The following is a 20,022-nucleotide window of genomic DNA, read 5'->3' on the forward strand; positions in this document are numbered from 1 at the left end:
CACTGTGAAAAGTTCAACCAGCCACACCTGAACAAGCTCACCCAGGTGGTGCTAATTAAGTGTCTTAAAGTGGTAATCCAGAAAGGCTGCGCTGAATTAGGTAATGGAATTGATGAGGGAGAGAAGTCTCCCCTCAGGAAACCTGGGTTACATCATAACCATCCGTTCATCTCTATGCAATCTAAATCCCATAGAGATAGGCACAGTGCTTATCTCTATACCGTCTATATCCCATAGAGATAAACACAGTGTTATTCTATAAGGTGTGGCCCACTGACTTAAAGATGGATGCAGTCTGATTATTTAAACAATCTTTGAGCAACGGTTGTACCAAAACTTTGTGACTTTGTGTTTGTGTATTGTTGTGGAGGAATCTTACACATTGGACCTTGATGGTATGCAAACACTGACATCATATTAATATCATTCAAAGACTATTAAACTTAAAAGATCCCCTCCAAGATGTATAAAGACTATAGCTTCAATAATAATTTGTGTGATATGGTTTTTGCACGAAAAAGGTGCACATAATGCATAAAAGCTGGGGGAACGCGAGATGAGAGAGACCAACCACGTTACATTATGTGTCCGTCATGCATTAAAACTAAAGTAACTAGCCTGTACTCAAGTACAGTAATAAAGTATTTGTACTTAGTTACTTCCCATCTCTGCTGACCGTCCTAAGGTTTGCATGGAATTTGGCAAACAGGCCTTTATGTTCTCTACCCCTAGTCAGGCTTATAGTCAGGGCTTGGTAGATAAGCTGATTCCGGTTTTGAGCTTTGCAAAAACAATAGTGAAGGGTTTTGCGGCTAATTCAATTGGGAGTTTGTAATGGCTCCAGTAGCTAGACCCGTTTTTCCTCCGTCTCTCCTCAGGCATATGAATTTATGAGCTGCCACTGTGTGCTTTTGTTATATGTGCTTTGTATTGTTTATTGTCTGCTTGTGCGTTGCCTGAGTACTCCTGTTTGTCTTTTAGGCATATTGATTCACCGAGCTGTATGTTTCTGTGTTTCTGTCCTTTTTCATTGCTTGCTGTGTTGAAACTGTATTGCTGCTTTCTTGGCCAGGGCTCCCTCGAGAAAGAGATCTTGTGATCTCAATCGGACTCACCTGGTTAAATAAACGTAAAAACAAAATACAAAAAAAACAAAAACAAAAATCAAACGATTCATCAAAATGATACATAGCCATACAGTAAATCTCAGGCGGCGTCAGCTTGCTAAAATTCTTCCTACCTGGCGTGGTCAAAGTACTCTTTGTTCTGGTTCCTGTAGAAGACGGAGAAACGCAGCATCCGACCGGCAATGACCTCCGCCTTTTCCATCAGCTGGTTTAGATGCACTGTGGAGTAATCTGGAAACGGACACGACATCATTAGACATAATATACCATCATCAGTAGGACAAGAGACACAATGCACAATATTACCAAACATGCATCATCTGTTAACTCATTTAAATCCAAGCTTAAACTCTCTCTGAGCCACACATAGTCCACATACATCACACTTACACCTCACATCGCTTGATCTTATGTTTTCTTTTCTTGTTATTTTTTCTTTTTCTAATGATGTTTTGTTTCCTTTCTCTTGTTTCTGTTATATTGCATACTTTATACGAATTATTATTCTTATCGGTTTTCTGAGGTAGAGACCAAGTATGAGCCCAGATAGCTACTCGGTGTCTATGCTAGACACACTCAGCGTCTATGCTAGACACTTAAGTCCTGTAATAAAATCTACCTCCTAAGTAGCTTTGTTAGTGAGAACGCTCAAAGTTTTCCTTTCATATAGCTTGTTATACAATGCAGCAGAATCAAAAGCAAAACAAATAACACTATGAAAAATTTACTCAAAAGTTTTCACTAATTGGAAGTCTCTGATCTTTGCTGCTCAGCACCTACAGTATTTTCTACCTGTCCTCTACTTGCAACCTTCACTTTATTTATTTTTTACACTGGCATGTTTTAACCAATTAGGATGAACCACATCATTAAGCATTCCTCTTCATCCCTTTCCAGCTCCAAACCTCCCTCCCTGCCACTTCCTCATCTCCCTCCAACACATCCATCGCTCATGCTCTCTCTCCCTGCCTGTTCTCATGCTCTCTCTCCCTGCCTGTTCTCATGCTCTCTCTCCCTGCCTGTTCTCATGCTCTCTCTCCCTGCCTGTTCTCATGCTCTCTCTCTCTCCCTGCCTGTTCTCATGCTCTCTCTCTCCCTGCCTGTTCTCATGCTCTCTCTCCCTGCCTGTTCTCATGCTCTCTCTCCCTGCCTGTTCTCATGCTCTCTCTCCCTGCCTGTTCTCATGCTCTCTCTCCCTGCCTGTTCTCATGCTCTCTCTCTCCCTGCCTGTTCTCATGCTCTCTCTCCCTGCCTGTTCTCATGCTCTCTCTCCCTGCCTGTTCTCATGCTCTCTCTCCCTGCCTGTTCTCATGCTCTCTCTCCCTGCCTGTTCTCATGCTCTCTCTCTCCCTGCCTGTTCTCATGCTCTCTCTCCCTGCCTGTTCTCATGCTCTCTCTCTCCCCGCCTGTTCTCATGCTCTCTCTCCCTGCCTGTTCTCATGCTCTCTCTCTCCCTGCCTGTTCTCATGCTCTCTCTCTCTCCCTGCCTGTTCTCATGCTCTCTCTCTCCCTGCCTGTTCTCATGCTCTCTCTCCCTGCCTGTTCTCATGCTCTCTCTCCCTGCCTGTTCTCATGCTCTCTCTCTCCCCGCCTGTTCTCATGCTCTCTCTCCCTGCCTGTTCTCATGCTCTCTCTCCCTGCCTGTTCTCATGCTCTCTCTCCCTGCCTGTTCTCATGCTCTCTCTCCCTGCCTGTTCTCATGCTCTCTCTCTCCCTGCCTGTTCTCATGCTCTCTCTCCCTGCCTGTTCTCATGCTCTCTCTCTCCCTGCCTGTTCTCATGCTCTCTCTCTCCCTGCCTGTTCTCATGCTCTCTCTCTCCCTGCCTGTTCTCATGCTCTCTCTCTCCCTGCCTGTTCTCATGCTCTCTCTCCCTGCCTGTTCTCATGCTCTCTCTCCCTGCCTGTTCTCATGCTCTCTCTCTCCCTGCCTGTTCTCATGCTCTCTCTCCCTGCCTGTTCTCATGCTCTCTCTCTCCCTGCCTGTTCTCATGCTCTCTCTCCCTGCCTGTTCTCATGCTCTCTCTCTCCCTGCCTGTTCTCATGCTCTCTCTCCCTGCCTGTTCTCATGCTCTCTCTCTCCCTGCCTGTTCTCATGCTCTCTCTCTCCCTGCCTGTTCTCATGCTCTCTCTCCCCGCCTGTTCTCATGCTCTCTCTCCCTGCCTGTTCTCATGCTCTCTCTCTCCCTGCCTGTTCTCATGCTCTCTCTCTCCCTGCCTGTTCTCATGCTCTCTCTCTCCCTGCCTGTTCTCATGCTCTCTCTCCCTGCCTGTTCTCATGCTCTCTCTCTCCCTGCCTGTTCTCATGCTCTCTCTCCCTGCCTGTTCTCATGCTCTCTCTCTCCCTGCCTGTTCTCATGCTCTCTCTCTCCCTGCCTGTTCTCATGCTCTCTCTCTCCCTGCCTGTTCTCATGCTCTCTCTCTCCCTGCCTGTTCTCATGCTCTCTCTCCCCGCCTGTTCTCATGCTCTCTCTCCCTGCCTGTTCTCATGCTCTCTCTCCCCGCCTGTTCTCATGCTCTCTCTCCCTGCCTGTTCTCATGCTCTCTCTCTCTCCCTGCCTGTTCTCATGCTCTCTCTCCCTGCCTGTTCTCATGCTCTCTCTCTCCCTGCCTGTTCTCATGCTCTCTCTCCCTGCCTGTTCTCATGCTCTCTCTCTCCCTGCCTGTTCTCATGCTCTCTCTCTCCCTGCCTGTTCTCATGCTCTCTCTCCCTGCCTGTTCTCATGCTCTCTCTCTCCCTGCCTGTTCTCATGCTCTCTCTCTCTCCCTGCCTGTTCTCATGCTCTCTCTCCCTGCCTGTTCTCATGCTCTCTCTCTCCCTGCCTGTTCTCATGCTCTCTCTCTCCCTGCCTGTTCTCATGCTCTCTCTCTCCCTGCCTGTTCTCATGCTCTCTCTCCCTGCCTGTTCTCATGCTCTCTCTCCCTGCCTGTTCTCATGCTCTCTCTCTCCCTGCCTGTTCTCATGCTCTCTCTCTCCCTGCCTGTTCTCATGCTCTCTCTCTCCCTGCCTGTTCTCATGCTCTCTCTCTCCCCGCCTGTTCTCATGCTCTCTCTCTCCCTGCCTGTTCTCATGCTCTCTCTCCCTGCCTGTTCTCATGCTCGCTCTCCCTGCCTGTTCTCATGCTCTCTCTCTCCCTGCCTCTTCTCATGCTCTCTCTCTCCCTGCCTGTTCTCATGCTCTCTCTCTCCCTGCCTCTTCTCATGCTCTCTCTCTCCCTGCCTGTTCTCATGCTCTCTCTCTCCCTGCCTGTTCTCATGCTCTCTCTCCCTGCCTGTTCTCATGCTCTCTCTCTCCCTGCCTCTTCTCATGCTCTCTCTCTCCCTGCCTGTTCTCATGCTCTCTCTCTCCCTGCCTATTCTCATGCTCTCTCTCTCCCTGCCTGTTCTCATGCTCTCTCTCTCCCTGCCTATTCTCATGCTCTCTCTCTCCCTGCCTGTTCTCATGCTCTCTCTCTCCCTGCCTGTTCTCATGCTCTCTCTCCCTGCCTGTTCTCATGCTCTCTCTCCCTGCCTGTTCTCATGCTCTCTCTCTCCCTGCCTGTTCTCATGCTCGCTCTCCCTGCCTGTTCTGCTTCCTCTCCTCCCCATCCCCTCCAAGCCTCCCTCCCGCCCTCCGTCCTCTCCGATCGATTCTTCCTCCCCAGTCTCCATGCTGTCGCACTCCCCCCCCTCTCCCCTCCCCCCTCTCTGAGCCTCTAACCAGCAGTGTTGAACTCGATGACCTCTGCATCCTGATGCAGCACCACTTCTCCTCTCTCATTTAATCCCTCTTCTTTTCCCTTAGCGCCCCCTCCCTCTTTCCATCCATCTTTCACTCACTCCTCTTCCCTCACAACAAATTAGCCCCGCCTCCTCTCCCGTTCTCCCTCATATCCTGCTCCACCCGGCAGATTCGACACGTACAGCAGCAGAGGCAGACAGATTCGACACGGGGGATGTGGGAAGGAAATCCAAATATGGTCGCAGCCGCAGTCAGAGCAGGTCAGAGCCAATTGCAGAGCTTGCAGGGAGAGGAGTGGGATTTCCATCCGGCACCGACTGAAATGGTCGGCAGATGGGAGAGCTAAGTCTGCTTCAAGCCAGTCAGACTACCCATTGGTTTGTGGACTCCCGTTTTGAAGCCTCGAGTTTGGCGTTTTGGCCGTCGCCATCTTGGACGAGAAGAGCCACAGTGGAACGGAACACTGTGGCCCGAAATGGCCATTCGAGGAACTGCGGTTTTTGATACTTCCGCGTCGGCATGATTTTTCCAAGACGGAGGGTTTATTTAATGCAGCCAGGCTGTGCTGCGGCTGCGCTCACCGGCGGTGCAGAACTCGATGATCTCGCTCCACTCGGAGACGGCGTAGTCGCCGTCGGTCTGTTTGGACGCGGTCTGGACGGCCACGGTGTACTCTGTGCGCGGGCTCAGGAACCAGTGGCCCCGCACGGTCATGGGCAGGGGCACCGCCTTGGCCACCAGCTTGGTGGGCACGTCCTGAGGAGGGAGGGGGAGGAGGGAAGGACAGAGGGAGGGAGGGAGGGAGGGGGTGAGGGAGGGGGTGAGAAGGCGAGAGAGACAGAGGTTAAAAGGGGTCAAAGAAAGATATTCCACGAATAGACTGCTTTCAGCCACACACACACACACACACACACACACACACACACACACACACACACACAAGCACATGAACAAATCTCATATAGTAGGAAGACTGTAGTCACTATCAATACATCAATACCCTTACCTGTGTCACCTGTTGCACCCAATGTCTGTCACACACAACACCCGCTCCTCACTCCATAACCAGTTACAAATTCCCAAAACCAACACCTCCCTCGGACTCGCATCTTTCCAGTCTGCTGCTGCCTGTGACTGGAATGCTCTGCAAAAAAAACCTCAAACTGGACACATTCATTCCCATCTCTGCCTTCAAAGACGCCATCTCAGACATTCTCACTGATACCTGCAACTGTTTCTCCACCGTCGTGAAATATCCCCCATAACACTTCTCTCTCTCCCCATATCTCGTCTCATTGATTTGCTTGCCTGTGTTTTATTGTGCCTATGTTTGTTGATATTATTGTTGCATTTTGAGCTTTTAACTTGTTTTTTATTGTCTAGCCCACTTCCCCTTCCCTCAAGTGGCTCTTGTCGCTTTCCAGGCCACCGTTGGAAATAGGATTTTGCTCTTAATGACTTGCCTGGTGAAATAAAGGTGAAATAAAAATGTAAAATGTGCAGAGTGCGCCTGCTGAGGTCCTTTCCTACATACGTACTGTGTCTCAACAGGTCATTGATTGGAGCAGAGAACTAGCGGAGCCCCTGCCTAGCAACAGAGGCGGCCGATTAATCCACCAGCATCATTGCTGCACACGGCGATAAAAACAGTGGTATGGTCTCCCCTCCAGACGCAGTAGAGAGGGTAAGACTAACAGTGGTATGGTCTCCCCTCCAGACGCAGTAGAGAGGGTAAGACTTCACTACACAGCACCCAGGAAGTGACTACGGGACGGAAGGCCAGGAGGAGGCTGATGAAACAAGCCTGTAAGATTAACAAAGCAATTCATTAGACCAACTGCTGAAGGAGCTGTTGTCTCCGGCCGCCGGAGCAATTAACTTCCTGTCTGGCAGGGAGTGCTGTGCACGCCGTATTAGCCTAGCGCTCGGAGCTATGGCTCGCTGTGGACTCTTTGAACATGACCCCTTTGAAATGAGTGTCCCTTGTCTCATGCCGTATTGGGCAAGTTACTCAGGAAGTGTAATTGGTTACTTATTACTGATTACTCCTTTAAAAAGTAATAACATTACCATACTTATTACTTGGTGTCAAAAGTAATTAGTTATGTTCCTCGTTACTTTGATATACGGTATATTACTTTTGCTTTAATTGTGTTCTCGCAACACAGTAGTCTTGCCTAGCCAGACCGATCTCCACACTATATTTTAGCACTGTGCCAGCGCTGGAGAAAGTAATGCAGTAACTTCAAGTTACTTGGATTAGTAACTGTAATATAATTACTTTTTGGAAATTGTAATCCCTTACATTACTAGTTACTGGGAAACTAATGAAATTACAGTAACTAAGTTAATGTAACTACATTACTGCCCAACACTGGTCTCATGGATGATGTGAAATGTTATCTGATGGTGTTCTTAAAATTTCAGGTATTATTTATATTTGTTTGGGTTTTGGTGTTGTTGTGGAGAAATAGAACCAAAATTATAATGAAGGAGTGGTTTTAGAGTAAGCTCCACCTTAACTAATTAATATTCAAACTCCACCTCCTCCCCCTTGTCCTGTAAATACTATGTTCACTGTCTGTTCTGGGAGTTTTGCTGTATGAACTGGTGAGTAACAGAGCTCCCACGCGTGCTTCAGAATAAATCATAGATTCTTTAAGCAATAGTGTTGTTCCTTATTCAGTAGGTAAGATATTTCTTAGGACAGTTTTCCAGCTTGGACTAAATTAATCACTTAGAAGTTTATTTTGTTTTAAGTGCATATCTGCTCTCCATTTAGGTGTTTTTGCTCAATCTACTCACTAAAGACTGTATGTGACTTTTCAATCATAAATTCCACACACTGAATAATGTGCAGAAAATGTCTATCTGCGTTGAGGCGAGCGTTACCTTGTGCTTGAATTTGTTGGAGTTCTTGTTCTCCTTCTTGTTCAGGTCAATGAAGTAGTGTGTGATGCGCTCCTTGGCGCGCGGCTCCATGTCCCAGCAGATCTTGAAGGAGTCACAGGTGATGTTGCTGATCTTGATGTTCTGGGGGACAGGAAGCTCCTCCATCGCGGAGTTGCCGCCGTCCTGGGACTTATTTCCTGTCGGGACGACAAAATAAGCAATGCAACGGTTTCCATCAATGACATATAGGCTTAGCCTAGGTAAACCCAGCCACCACGTGACCTGCTCTCTCAGTTCCCAGTCACATAGTGACTGAGAACAGGTCTGAGAGCAGGTCACGTGGGGGATGGGTTTACCCAGGCTAAGCCTATATGTACCGTATATCTTCATCAAAATACCAATGAAATACTGCAGTCCATATCTGCTGTAGGAATGCTGATGTCGTCAAGCTTTGACAACACAAATCCTTTTGTCCTGCCAATAAATCTGATTTGAATGTGATGTGGTCCATGACTTAGGTGTTAATGGGCTCCTGATCAGTCATCCTAAACCAGTGTTTATAATCTGAGAAATTTGATAATAGGCATAATCACAGAAGACCATATGGATTACATGTCATCCTTCATATTATGTGCCTTGGTTTTATTCAGTGTCAGAATTTTCTTTCTTTCTTTTTCTTTCTTTCTCTTTCTTTCTTTCTTTCTTTCTTTCTTTCTTTCTTTCTTTCTTTCTTTCTTTCTTTCTTTCTTTCTTTCTTTCAACCCACAATACCACTGCAGTGGTTAAGTCGTGTAGCCTCAGTCATTATGCCAAAGAGAACACTCACAATTGGCCACCCCCCCCCCCCACACACACACACACACACACACACACACACACACACACACACACACGGACAGAAAGAACTACCAGTGCCTGCATGGCCAAGTACCATGTATGTTGCCATAGAAACCCATCAACTCCCCCCCCCCCCACACACACACACCTATCAGCTTCCAACAACATGCACGGCTCACTCTAGTTAAATATTTCAAGCAGTGCTGATGGAATCTTCCCTCTACTCAGCAGAGGTGGATCTACTGTATATTATAAGCAGAGGTGGATCTACTGTATAAGCAGAGGTGGATCTACTGTATATTATAAGCAGAGGTGGATCTACTGTATATTATAAGCAGCAGAGGTGGATCTACTGTATATTATAAGCAGCAGAGGTGGATCTACTGTATATTATAAGCAGCAGAGGTGGATCTACTGTATATTATAAGCAGCAGAGGTGGATCTACTGTATATTATAAGCAGCAGAGGTGGATCTACTGTATATTATAAGCAGAGGTGGATCTACTGTATATTATAAGCAGAGGTGGATCTACTGTATATTATAAGCAGAGGTGGATCTACTGTATATTATAAGCAGAGGTGGATCTACTGTATATTATAAGCAGAGGTGGATCTACTGTATATTATAAGCAGCAGAGGTGGATCTACTGTATATTATAAGCAGAGGTGGATCTACTGTATATTATAAGCAGCAGAGGTGGATCTACTGTATATTATAAGCAGAGGTGGATCTACTGTATATTATAAGCAGCAGAGGTGGATCTACTGTATATTATAAGCAGAGGTGGATCTACTGTATATTATAAGCAGAGGTGGATCTACTGTATATTATAAGCAGCAGAGGTGGATCTACTGTATATTATAAGCAGAGGTGGATCTACTGTATATTATAAGCAGCAGAGGTGGATCTACTGTATATTATAAGCAGCAGAGGTGGATCTACTGTATATTATGCAGAGGTGGATCTACTGTATATTATAAGCAGAGGTGGATCTACTGTATATTATAAGCAGAGGTGGATCTACTGTATATTATAAGCAGCAGAGGTGGATCTACTGTATATTATAAGCAGCAGAGGTGGATCTACTGTATATTATAAGCAGAGGTGGATCTACTGTATATTATCTCATTCAGGGCCAGTTTAGGACTGCCAATATTTAGCACAGGCCAAAGATTTTCATAATTGTTGGTCATCTTTCAAGACCCACAGTAAATTATCTATTAGCACCAGAGTGATTTGCAATACCTCAAAATGAAGATGTACGTCTCTGGGTTCACCAGGAAAAAAAAAGTGAGCTTTTAGCATGTTCTGTACTCTACTTATAGCCATTTATATACACCCTGTTTTCCCCCAGAAGGTCTCCCAGAGAAAATAAACAGGAGAAAAGGCAATTTTTGTAAAAGGGCACAATCTCAGGCATAACTCACTCTCAATTCTTTTATTTTGAACTGTATTGACATCAGACATGTAAATATTATTCGTTAGGACACAAATGACAAAAAATATATATATATATATATATATATACACATGAAGTGCTTTTTTTTTACATTCAACAATACAGTTTACTCGGTGTGAGTGTGCAGACAGACAGACAGACAGACAGACAGACAGACACACCGACAGACAGACAGACAGACAGACAGACACACACACACACACACACACACACACACACGATCCCCCTTTTAGATTTCTAACCCCACATAGGATAAGCAATAACCACGGCCTGTGGCGCTGGGATTGGCCAGGAGCAACACTGGAGGGCACGCAGCCCAGCGATTTCATGAACCAACTGAAGAGCTCTTGAGAAGGACAGCGGGCTGCTGTGACTGCCTTCTGCCCGCTGCTGCCTAGCTGTTCCTGTGTTTATTTTGATTTGTTCTGGTACACCCGTCCTCGTCCATGTCTCCCTGACATATCCTCTCTGATATTTGATCGTTCCCGTTTTCCCCTCGGCTATTCAACACGTCCTCACCGCCCTCGCAAACTGATCGATCATTTCCTCATTCCTCCGATGATCAAACACATCTCTTGATTACTTTCTCCCGTTTTCTCCTGGCTGGCACAGAGGAAGGCGACTCCAGCTCGTGCAGCGCGCCGAGGGCGTTTCAATGGCGTTTCTCCTGTCTGCACAAGGAAGCGTTACCCGTTTTCTACTTTTCCTCTTGCTCAATTTCAAAACAACAGCTGCGGTATGTGTTTGATCGCGTGCTGTCGGCTACCCTTTGAAGGCAGGGACCTGTGTCTGTGTCACAGGCTGGGCAAGTGTTTGCTGCAGGCGCTGCACCAATAAAAACAAAAACACGTCAAACACGTCATTGGCGGGGAGGGCTATTTCTGATAACACGTCAAAGACGTCATTGGCGGTGAATGAGTTATAAGCAGCAGAGGTGGATCTACTGTATATTATAAGCAGCGGTGAAATGTCTCAGCTTCTACAATATTGGCAATATACCCTTGCGTGCAAAACTCATCACTAAGGGGCCATTTAAAATGCTGGTGAATGTGAGAGAATTAATTTTCATTTTCTTTTTTGCCATTCATTTCATTTGAGTGTGTTGGACTATGATAACTTCAATTTCACTGCTCTTTCATACTGCCGAGGCTTTTTCCTGAAATGGTGGGTAGCGCAGGACAGGTAGCATAGACGGATAGGGACTGCAAAGGTAAGGTGACCAGATTTCTGAAATGAAAATCGGGGACATTTTCAGTTCACCAATCAATAATATATCATTAAAATATCCAATATTAGATCTAGGAAATAAAGAAGGGGGACAATTCCGTTGTCATGTATTTTGATCATGGTAACTGTTGTAGGCTATAAAGCATAAAGGGGAGACGCGTGGGTACTGATAGAACCCAGGAAGAGTAGCTGTTACCTCGGTAACAGCTAATGGGGATCCAAATAAATAAATAAAAATAAAATTCTCATTCAGATATCTTGAGGGACCCCTTTGAAAATGGCCATGCCATGACATGGTCCAATGGATGCCTTAAGTCTTCTCCTTTCATATAAGCATCGTCAATCTAGCTTTAAAAATGTGCCCGCTGGAGCCTCTGAAAGACAGTCATGGCGGCCGTGGACAAGGAGGAGTAGATACTTTCGGGGACATCTCACCAAAGACTGTCCCCGAAAATCGGGGACGTCTGGTCACCTTATGCAAATGCCAGTTTCCTAACAAAGAAAAGGAAAAACATGTAGGGATTTCTGTGAAGCGCATGCCTGATCTATGTAGTTCTAGTTGTCATGCCAATCTAATAGCCTACAACATGCAGTGTACACACCCAAAAGTGTGCACGAAGGCCTGTGAAAACACCCAGACATGGTTGAATAAGGGCTTTGTAGATGAATATAGACTTTGCGTCACACTCAAAAAACACCCACTTGGCACGGCAACAATGTGTTTTCTGTGCGTTGCTCCAGGGTCTAAACACGAGAGGGAGGAACATACAACAATGTGGAATTCGGGAGTGATGCACAACACTACTGGACTCTATGAGAGTCAACAATGGCAGAAGCAGTGGAGCATGGTGCGCCCATCTCCACTCATCAGCTGAGAGGAGGGGAGATAAAAGAGTCCTTCCATAATTGGATTATTCTATGGAGTCTTCTCTCTCGACTCGACACAACACTTCCAACAGTGGAGCTTTTGCTGGATGTCATTCATCTTAGGAAATGGCCAACCAGAAGATCTTAGGCCAACCAGAAGGTGAAGCCTGCATCCAAAGTCAATCTTCTGCATCAGAGTTGAAAACAGTTCAAAGCAGCCCTGTTAGCCTCTCGTTTTTGTCCTGACTTGGCTCCATTTCCCAATTATGAGGGACGACTGTATCAAAATGCAATCTGTGAGAAACTAATATTAATCTTTGTATGTGTCCATCAAGATTCAACATTCACTTTAATAGCTGCAGTAAATAATCAGATCCGCCCGTACGTTTGAGCCGAGATGTGAGCACGGCATTTGAGCAGTGCACCGAGATGTAAACTAACGCCTCCCTCCCAGCTCTACGAGGAAGCGGGGGGGAGAAGGGTCCGACCTGCGCAAAACCTGCACTGCTTCCTTCAACCCCTGGGTGTGACTTTTGTGTGTGTGTCTCCATTGAGCTAAACTGGACATGGACACAAAACAAAATCGATTCGTCTTAGGAAACGTAGCCTGCACCAGTGGCTGGCGTCTGAGGGAATTGTTGCAAATCCCATAGCTAGTCAATGCAGTTTACACAGGATTTATTATCTGGATTTACTACATGTGGATGTTGGAGGATGTCGGGGGTTAGGGTGCTTAAAATAATGTAAACAGGCCAGTAATCAGGATAGACTAGAGGAAGGCCACCAATATACATCCTCCGCCTAACTGAACTATGTCTGGCTCTCTGACCTGAGTGGACCTCTGGCAGGACATGTGGGTACTCCTCTACACCTCTTAGATCTGCTCAAGTCGCTTGGTGTGCTGCTAGTTCAAACTGATGAGTTTGGCCTGAGCCTCAGACTGAGAGGACCCAACACATGACAGGCTCAGACCTGTATCAGAGAATGGACAGCCAAGCCAGCGTGGTCCAGACAGCCATGTCATCAGCACTGTAGCATCCCACTGGGGACCTGGTGTCTCTGACCTTTAGCTAAAAGAGGAAAAACAATAACGCTTGCTGACATCCTCTGACATCCAAGTCAGGGGAAGAAGATCAAAGTTTGAAATATGGATTATACCCCCAAGGAGGAGACATATGTCTGGGTTTCTTGTACAAGTTTTCAAAATAGCTTTGTTAAGTTGAGATGCTGTGACAGAATTGCTGAGTAACAGAGCATCATAATTTCACTATTCTTATTTTGATTCTATTTCCATCTTTGTAGGAATTAGTCTCCAGCAGGTGTCTTGCATCTTTTTTTATGTTGAGCAATCAGGTAACTATTTTGTGCTATTGAGCCATTCATCACGACCATTCCCTGATTCCTCACCACCACAGCAGGGCTACCAGTAGGACAAATACCAATCTAAAACCTAGAGTAACACAAAATATTGAAAACTTGCAAACTCGACGGCTGTGTTGTCCCATAAGCAAAATGCGTTGTCCTCTGATGCTAATGTCAAACCTGGTGTTGCCCTTCACATACTCTGAAAGGAGACCCTGGTCTGGACCATGTGACTCTGCAGCCAGCCAGACACAGAATGCTGATGTAGCTCCCGTTAGCGTTAGCACTAATGCTCCTATAATTAACCTGCAAATGGAGCCATTACGCATGCACTGACAGAGCTGTCCTGACGCACTCAAGGTTTTCCTGACACAACAGACTTTACTCATCAGTCAGTCAACGTCCAAAAACAATGTTATCTCTACTGTACGTTTGTTCCTTATGAAAGTTGAAACAATAGGCTCAATAAAAACATGAACACAAGCGTGCGCAAAATTGTGAACAAATAAAGGCAATAAAACAATAGCACATTTCTAGCATCCTGGAAATAACTGTGTCCAGCAGCATACAGTAGAGTTCTTGCCCCAGAAGTGAATTCCCCATTCATTTTCTCCATAGACACAATCGTGAGTGACCATAAAACATTTCGCTTTCGGCAAAAACAAAAACAAAATGCGGGGGTGTGTGTGTGTGTGTGTGTGTGTGGGGGGGGGGGGGGGGTGTGCGTGTGTGTGTGTGTGGAAAGGAACGTATTTTTCTATCTTTTTTTCCTGTATTTATTTGTATTTGTAAAGGTGAATATTAGCCTTGCCTTGACTTCTATGAAATATGCAGCCTAAACCTATCCTCTCAGGGATGAGAGCAGAGGTTGTAATGTGGAGGAGATAAAGTAACGTTAAACTTTTTGAGACAATTATTGCCTACATGCATCTTGTTTTTATAATGACATATATGAGCATGTTTTTGGGGGGTGGGTGCATTTTGCCTTTATTGATGATAGCACAGTAGGCAGACAGGAGGGGTGGGGGGGGGGAGAGATGGGATGACATGCAGCAAGGGACCACGGGTCAGATTCGAACCCGCGCAAGGGACTGGAGCCACCGGGATGCCCCGTAATATACGAGCATGCCACAGGGTCAGTCCATCAGGGTCAGTCCATGTTAGCAGACTACCAAAACACACAGGACACTAACATCTGCAGCATAGCAAAAGCCTCCCATTTCAAAACCTGGAAAGTGGATTGCCTGCTGCTGCGTTGAATCCAATAAACCCTCTCAAATGGACCTTATTGGGTATTAACCTTCTACTCAGCACGCAATCCATTTCACAGCGTGCAAAAGCCATAGATGCAGAATGATCAATAGCAAACCTTGTTAACATGCACACTACATAGGAGCCACCCCTAATGGTTATCTGTGGCAGGATTTGTTCTAGTCACCTGGCTGGTGTTACTGTGAATTACATGTCCCGGGTTCCTTATGAGCCAAAGACAAGGGATTTCATTTGAGGACATCTACACAATGAATGTACTCTCTCAGTATAGCAGGTACTGTGAGGCTGTGCTTTGGCGATAAAAGTGTCCACCAGCATGTGGGTTTTGCTGCCGGTCCTCCAAAGAGGTTTGTTTTGCCATTCAAAGGTAACTTTGAATAGTCTATTTGAACAGTATGTTGTGTTATTTTAAGAGAGAGAGAGAGAGAGAGAGAGCTGCGACTGCACAAGGGAGCACTCTGTTTTAGACAGCCGCCTACTTTTTTGAGATCCATTCTTACTGTACAGTCGCAGTAAAATTGGACCGAGTAGGCACGAGCAGTGCAGAGTACCAGACACTCAGTAGGCAGAGGAAAAGCACGCCTTTGTTCCTCTACTACAGGCTAGACGGAGACGGAGACCACGCTGCGCGCGAGAGCTGCTGCCAGCCGAAAAGCATCGTTGTCTCTAGCAGAGAGCGCTAAACAAAGCCCTGTTCATCATCGCAGGGTTACAGCCAGCAGCACATCAGCATGCTGCTGAATACAAGGCCAAATCTGGGTGAGATCTCTTCATGTTAAAAGATCTCTAGGGTTCAGAATTGCACTGCTACAAATGAATTAAATCCATAAGAGCTCTTGGGAAGCGAGAGACACGAGAGCTCTCATTTGAAAACGTCTAAAACCAGTGTGAGTCATCATTTCTCATTTGCATAAGAGTCAATTAGCATTGACTAACGAGAGAATGATGTAAAAATCCTGCAACTTTTTGAGGAACTTTTGGTGAAATAACATTGGAATTTAAGAATACTGTAGCATAATGTAATGTCATTTGTGGGAAAAGGATTAAATCACCAAGATATGGCGACGTGATGAACAGCAGTGTTTTCTGTGTCTCTTGCCAACAGTGATAGAGCAACTACACCCACATCAAATATTGCCAACCAGGCATGCCAGCTTACTCTGGCAAGCGGTCATAAGGCTGGTCTGCTACTGTACCACGATGGGTAAGCTGTAGCCAAGCCCACCGAGTATAATGATATCACAGTTATCAGAGGAGTCGACGTTCTACAAATGTTTGGTTTTCACCACTGACCTAAAAGATATGGACAAAGCTATCGCATTCATTTTGGTCTCCCGTTTGGAGTTGATTCGTTGGCCGTCGCGCCATCTTGATTTTTCGCCAGCAGAGTGGGAGGGAATGGGTTGAGTCCTTCCTCACCTCACGTGAGATGGGGGGTTTCCCAGAGCCACAGCTCCACCTGCTATTGGTCCGTGATCGGCAAGCTGCGCGATCACTGGACAGGCGACCTGTCAATCACCCCCTTTTCTATCATCTATTTTACTCCAAACAAGCGAGTTATATAAAAGATGACCCCCCTACAGTTGTTATGAAAAGGTGAAATTAGCTATATAGACCAAAACCGTGTTAAGGCCCAGACTGTAAAGATGCTTAATTACCGTTACAAAGTGGGGCATTGTAACGGGAACGACGGGACTTCTGAGCCCTGCCTCAAGTGGCCATTTGAGGAATTACAGCTTAAACAAAGACTTCCGCGCTCTTCCTGGGAAAGGGGCAGAGCTTGCCCACTGGTTTTCACCAAAAGTGCATTTGGGACAGTTTGATCGAGATATGGCCCCCCTCTGTACACTCTTTTCTCCCATTGGCCAATTCGTTTGTGCAGAATCCCCATTCAGAATGTTTCTCAACTCCACTGTTGCATTGTGGGGATTGAGAGCTTGAGCCTTTTGTTAGAGCGTTGCGGCGATGCGTCTGTGGAAACAATGCCGTCGTCTAGCAGCTGGCAGACGGAGGGTGCTGCACTTCAACTTGAGACATCTCGCTGGTGATGCTGTAAGGTGGTGGTGGCAGCAGCTGTTCTCTCTCTCTCTCCCTCTCAGACAGACACACACACACACACACACACACACACACACACACACACACACACACACACACACACACACACACACACACACACACACACACACACACACACACACACACACACACACACACACACACACACACACACACACACACACACACACACACACACACACACACACACACACACACACAGAGAGAGCCAGCAGACTGAAGGTGTCACAGCTGGGACAGTAGTGCTGGGGGGGGTGGAGAGGTCTCAGAGAGCAGACACAGTATTTGGTGGCGTTAATGGCAGCATCCATCACGGCAACTTAATTACGTCGGTGGCACGTGGCACCAGAGGCCTTGCGGGGCATGTGTACCGTGTATTTCATTAGCCACTGTAAATCCATATGAAATCAAATTGGTGGTCCCCTCCCAGTCCCAGTCCGCCTGCCCTGGCAGACGTTGGTGACAAATGTGTGTCCCGATGTACAGTACAGTTTGATGCCTCTGTCCCCAGAGCTCCACTCACCGGTCTGAGGAGGATGCTGCTCTGGCCTAACGAGTCAACACTGGCCCCCATTGCAAGATGGTCAAAGTGGGCCCCGCCAATCACAATGCAAAACAGACGGCCGTGCTTCACTTGACAAAATAACAGGTGAAAACACATTCGGTGACGGCGCACTGTTGAATATTTTCGCTACATATTATATCCTTATCGTTTTTCACTAATGTAACGGCGTTGTGTAGGTGGTACTTGCAGCAACCCATGTTAAGGGCTTGTCCAGGGGTGGATTCGAATTGCCGACCCTCGGCTTGGGAGTCCAGCATGTTAACCGCAACACCAAGAGAGCCAGCTCCCTTGGCGGAGCTGGTTAACATGCCTTTATACCTGGGGAGTGAGTTTAACCAATCCACTCGCTACCACTCGGGACTCACGAGGAATCCGTGGCTGATTCAACTCGGTTACACTAAGACAGACAGGATAGGGTTATTAAGGGTCAATGTACTCAGGACAAGCTGGGATCACTCAGTGTTTTGGAGAAGTCCAGACAATGGCTCCTTCTTAAAATGATACGGGATGTTAGGAAGCAGCAGGGACAGGAGAACGCAGAAAGCCCTGGATGTTAGGAAGCAGCAGGGACAGGAGAACGCAGAAAGCCCTGGATGTTAGGAAGCAGCAGGGACAGGAGAACGCAGAAAGCCCTGGATGTTAGGAAGCAGCAGGGACAGGAGAACGCAGAAAGCCCTGGATGTGAGGAAGCAGCAGGGACAGGAGAACGCAGAAAGCCCTGGATGTTAGGAAGCAGCAGGGACAGGAGAACGCAGAAAGCCCTGGATGTTAGGAAGCAGCAGGGACAGGAGAACGCAGAAAGCCTTGGATGTTAGGAAGCAGCAGGGACAGGAGAACGCAGAAAGCCCTGGATGTTAGGAAGCAGCAGGGACAGGAGAACGCAGAAAGCCTTGGATGTTAGGGAGCAGCAGGGACAGGAGAACGCAGAAAGCCCTGGATGTTAGGAAGCAGCAGGGACAGGAGAACGCAGAAAGCCCTGGATGTTAGGAAGCAGCAGGGACAGGAGAACGCAGAAAGCCCTGGATGTTAGGAAGCAGCAGGGACAGGAGAACGCAGAAAGCCCTGGATGTTAGGGAGCAGCAGGGACAGGAGAACGCAGAAAGCCCTGGATGTTAGGAAGCAGCAGGGACAGGAGAACGCAGAAAGCCCTGGATGTTAGGGAGCAGCAGGGACAGGAGAACGCAGAAAGCCCTGGATGTTAGGAAGCAGCAGGGACAGGAGAACGCAGAAAGCCTTGGATGTTAGGGAGCAGCAGGGACAGGAGAACGCAGAAAGCCCTGGATGTTAGGAAGCAGCAGGGACAGGAGAACGCAGAAAGCCCTGGATGTTAGGGAGCAGCAGGGACAGGAGAACGCAGAAAGCCTTGGATGTTAGGGAGCAGCAGGGACAGGAGAACGCAGAAAGCCCTGGATGTTAGGAAGCAGCAGGGACAGGAGAACGCAGAAAGCCTTGGATGTTAGGAAGCAGCAGGGACAGGAGAACGCAGAAAGCCTTGGATGTTAGGAAGCAGCAGGGACAGGAGAACGCAGAAAGCCCTGGATGTGAGGAAGCAGCAGGGACAGGAGAACGCAGAAAGCTCTGGATGTTAGGAAGCAGCAGGGACAGGAGAACGCAGAAAGCCCTGGATGTTAGGAAGCAGCAGGGACAGGAGAACGCAGAAAGCCCTGGATGTTAGGGAGCAGCAGGGACAGGAGAACGCAGAAAGCCCTGGATGTGAGGAAGCAGCAGGGACAGGAGAACGCAGAAAGCCCTGGATGTTAGGGAGCAGCAGGGACAGGAGAACGCAGAAAGCCCTGGATGTTAGGGAGCAGCAGGGACAGGAGAACGCAGAAAGCCCTGGATGTTAGGGAGCAGCAGGGACAGGAGAACGCAGAAAGCCCTGGATGTTAGGAAGCAGCAGGGACAGGAGAACGCAGAAAGCCCTGGATGTTAGGGAGCAGTAGGGACAGGAGAACGCAGAAAGCCCTGGATGTTAGGAAGCAGCAGGGACAGGAGAACGCAGAAAGCCCTGGATGTTAGGAAGCAGCAGGGACAGGAGAACGCAGAAAGCCCTGGATGTTAGGGAGCAGCAGGGACAGGAGAACGCAGAAAGCCCTGGATGTTAGGAAGCAGCAGGGACAGGAGAACGCAGAAAGCCCTCTTTCAGTCAAGGTCACTTCTCACCTGAGGAATGCTGCTGGCACAACATCTCAGAAGATAATAACCACGGAGGCCAACCAATCAGAATGAGAGAACAGATGTTACAGAATTAGATTAACGATAGGCTAACACCGCATTGCAATAGTCAGGTGATCCATGGAGCGGCTTGTTTGTTGTGTGAACGGTGCAATAAACTGCTATTCAACTGAGATCATTCCTCAGTCTTAGAACATTATGTCTGAGTTAAAGTATTATGTTTGTGGACTCCTAATTCACCGTCTTCCCCGGCAACCTGGAAATTCCACAACAGCAGCTTGACACAAAATACTATGTAAAACTGGTTTATGTTATTGTATTATTTATTTGGTGAATGAATGATGTACTGTATGTAACCCTGGAGCAGATGCATTGGCTCACTGAGTACTATATATACTAGCGTAGTCGTAGTGGCTGCGTGTATACTGTAGTAGTCAGTAT

At 47.2% G+C, this 20,022-nt stretch overlaps 1 protein-coding gene across 1 annotated transcript in view; it reads right to left on the minus strand.

The window, feature by feature from the left end:
* The window catches only part of phyhiplb (phytanoyl-CoA 2-hydroxylase interacting protein-like b), a 34,534-nt gene that overhangs the window by 9,725 nt on the left and 4,787 nt on the right, over window positions 1-20,022 (minus strand). The window contains exons 2-4 of the mRNA XM_083650514.1: window positions 7,738-7,934; window positions 5,427-5,601; window positions 1,241-1,358 (exon numbers count right to left, since the gene is read on the minus strand). Of these exons, the coding sequence (XP_083506640.1) occupies window positions 1,241-1,358; window positions 5,427-5,601; window positions 7,738-7,934 (490 nt within the window). The remainder of the gene's footprint in view (window positions 1-1,240; window positions 1,359-5,426; window positions 5,602-7,737; window positions 7,935-20,022) is intronic.

The sequence above is a fragment of the Poromitra crassiceps genome (assembly GCF_964638095.1).
Source record: "Poromitra crassiceps genome assembly, chromosome: 14".
In the NCBI taxonomy this organism is placed as follows: domain Eukaryota; kingdom Metazoa; phylum Chordata; class Actinopteri; order Beryciformes; family Melamphaidae; genus Poromitra; species Poromitra crassiceps.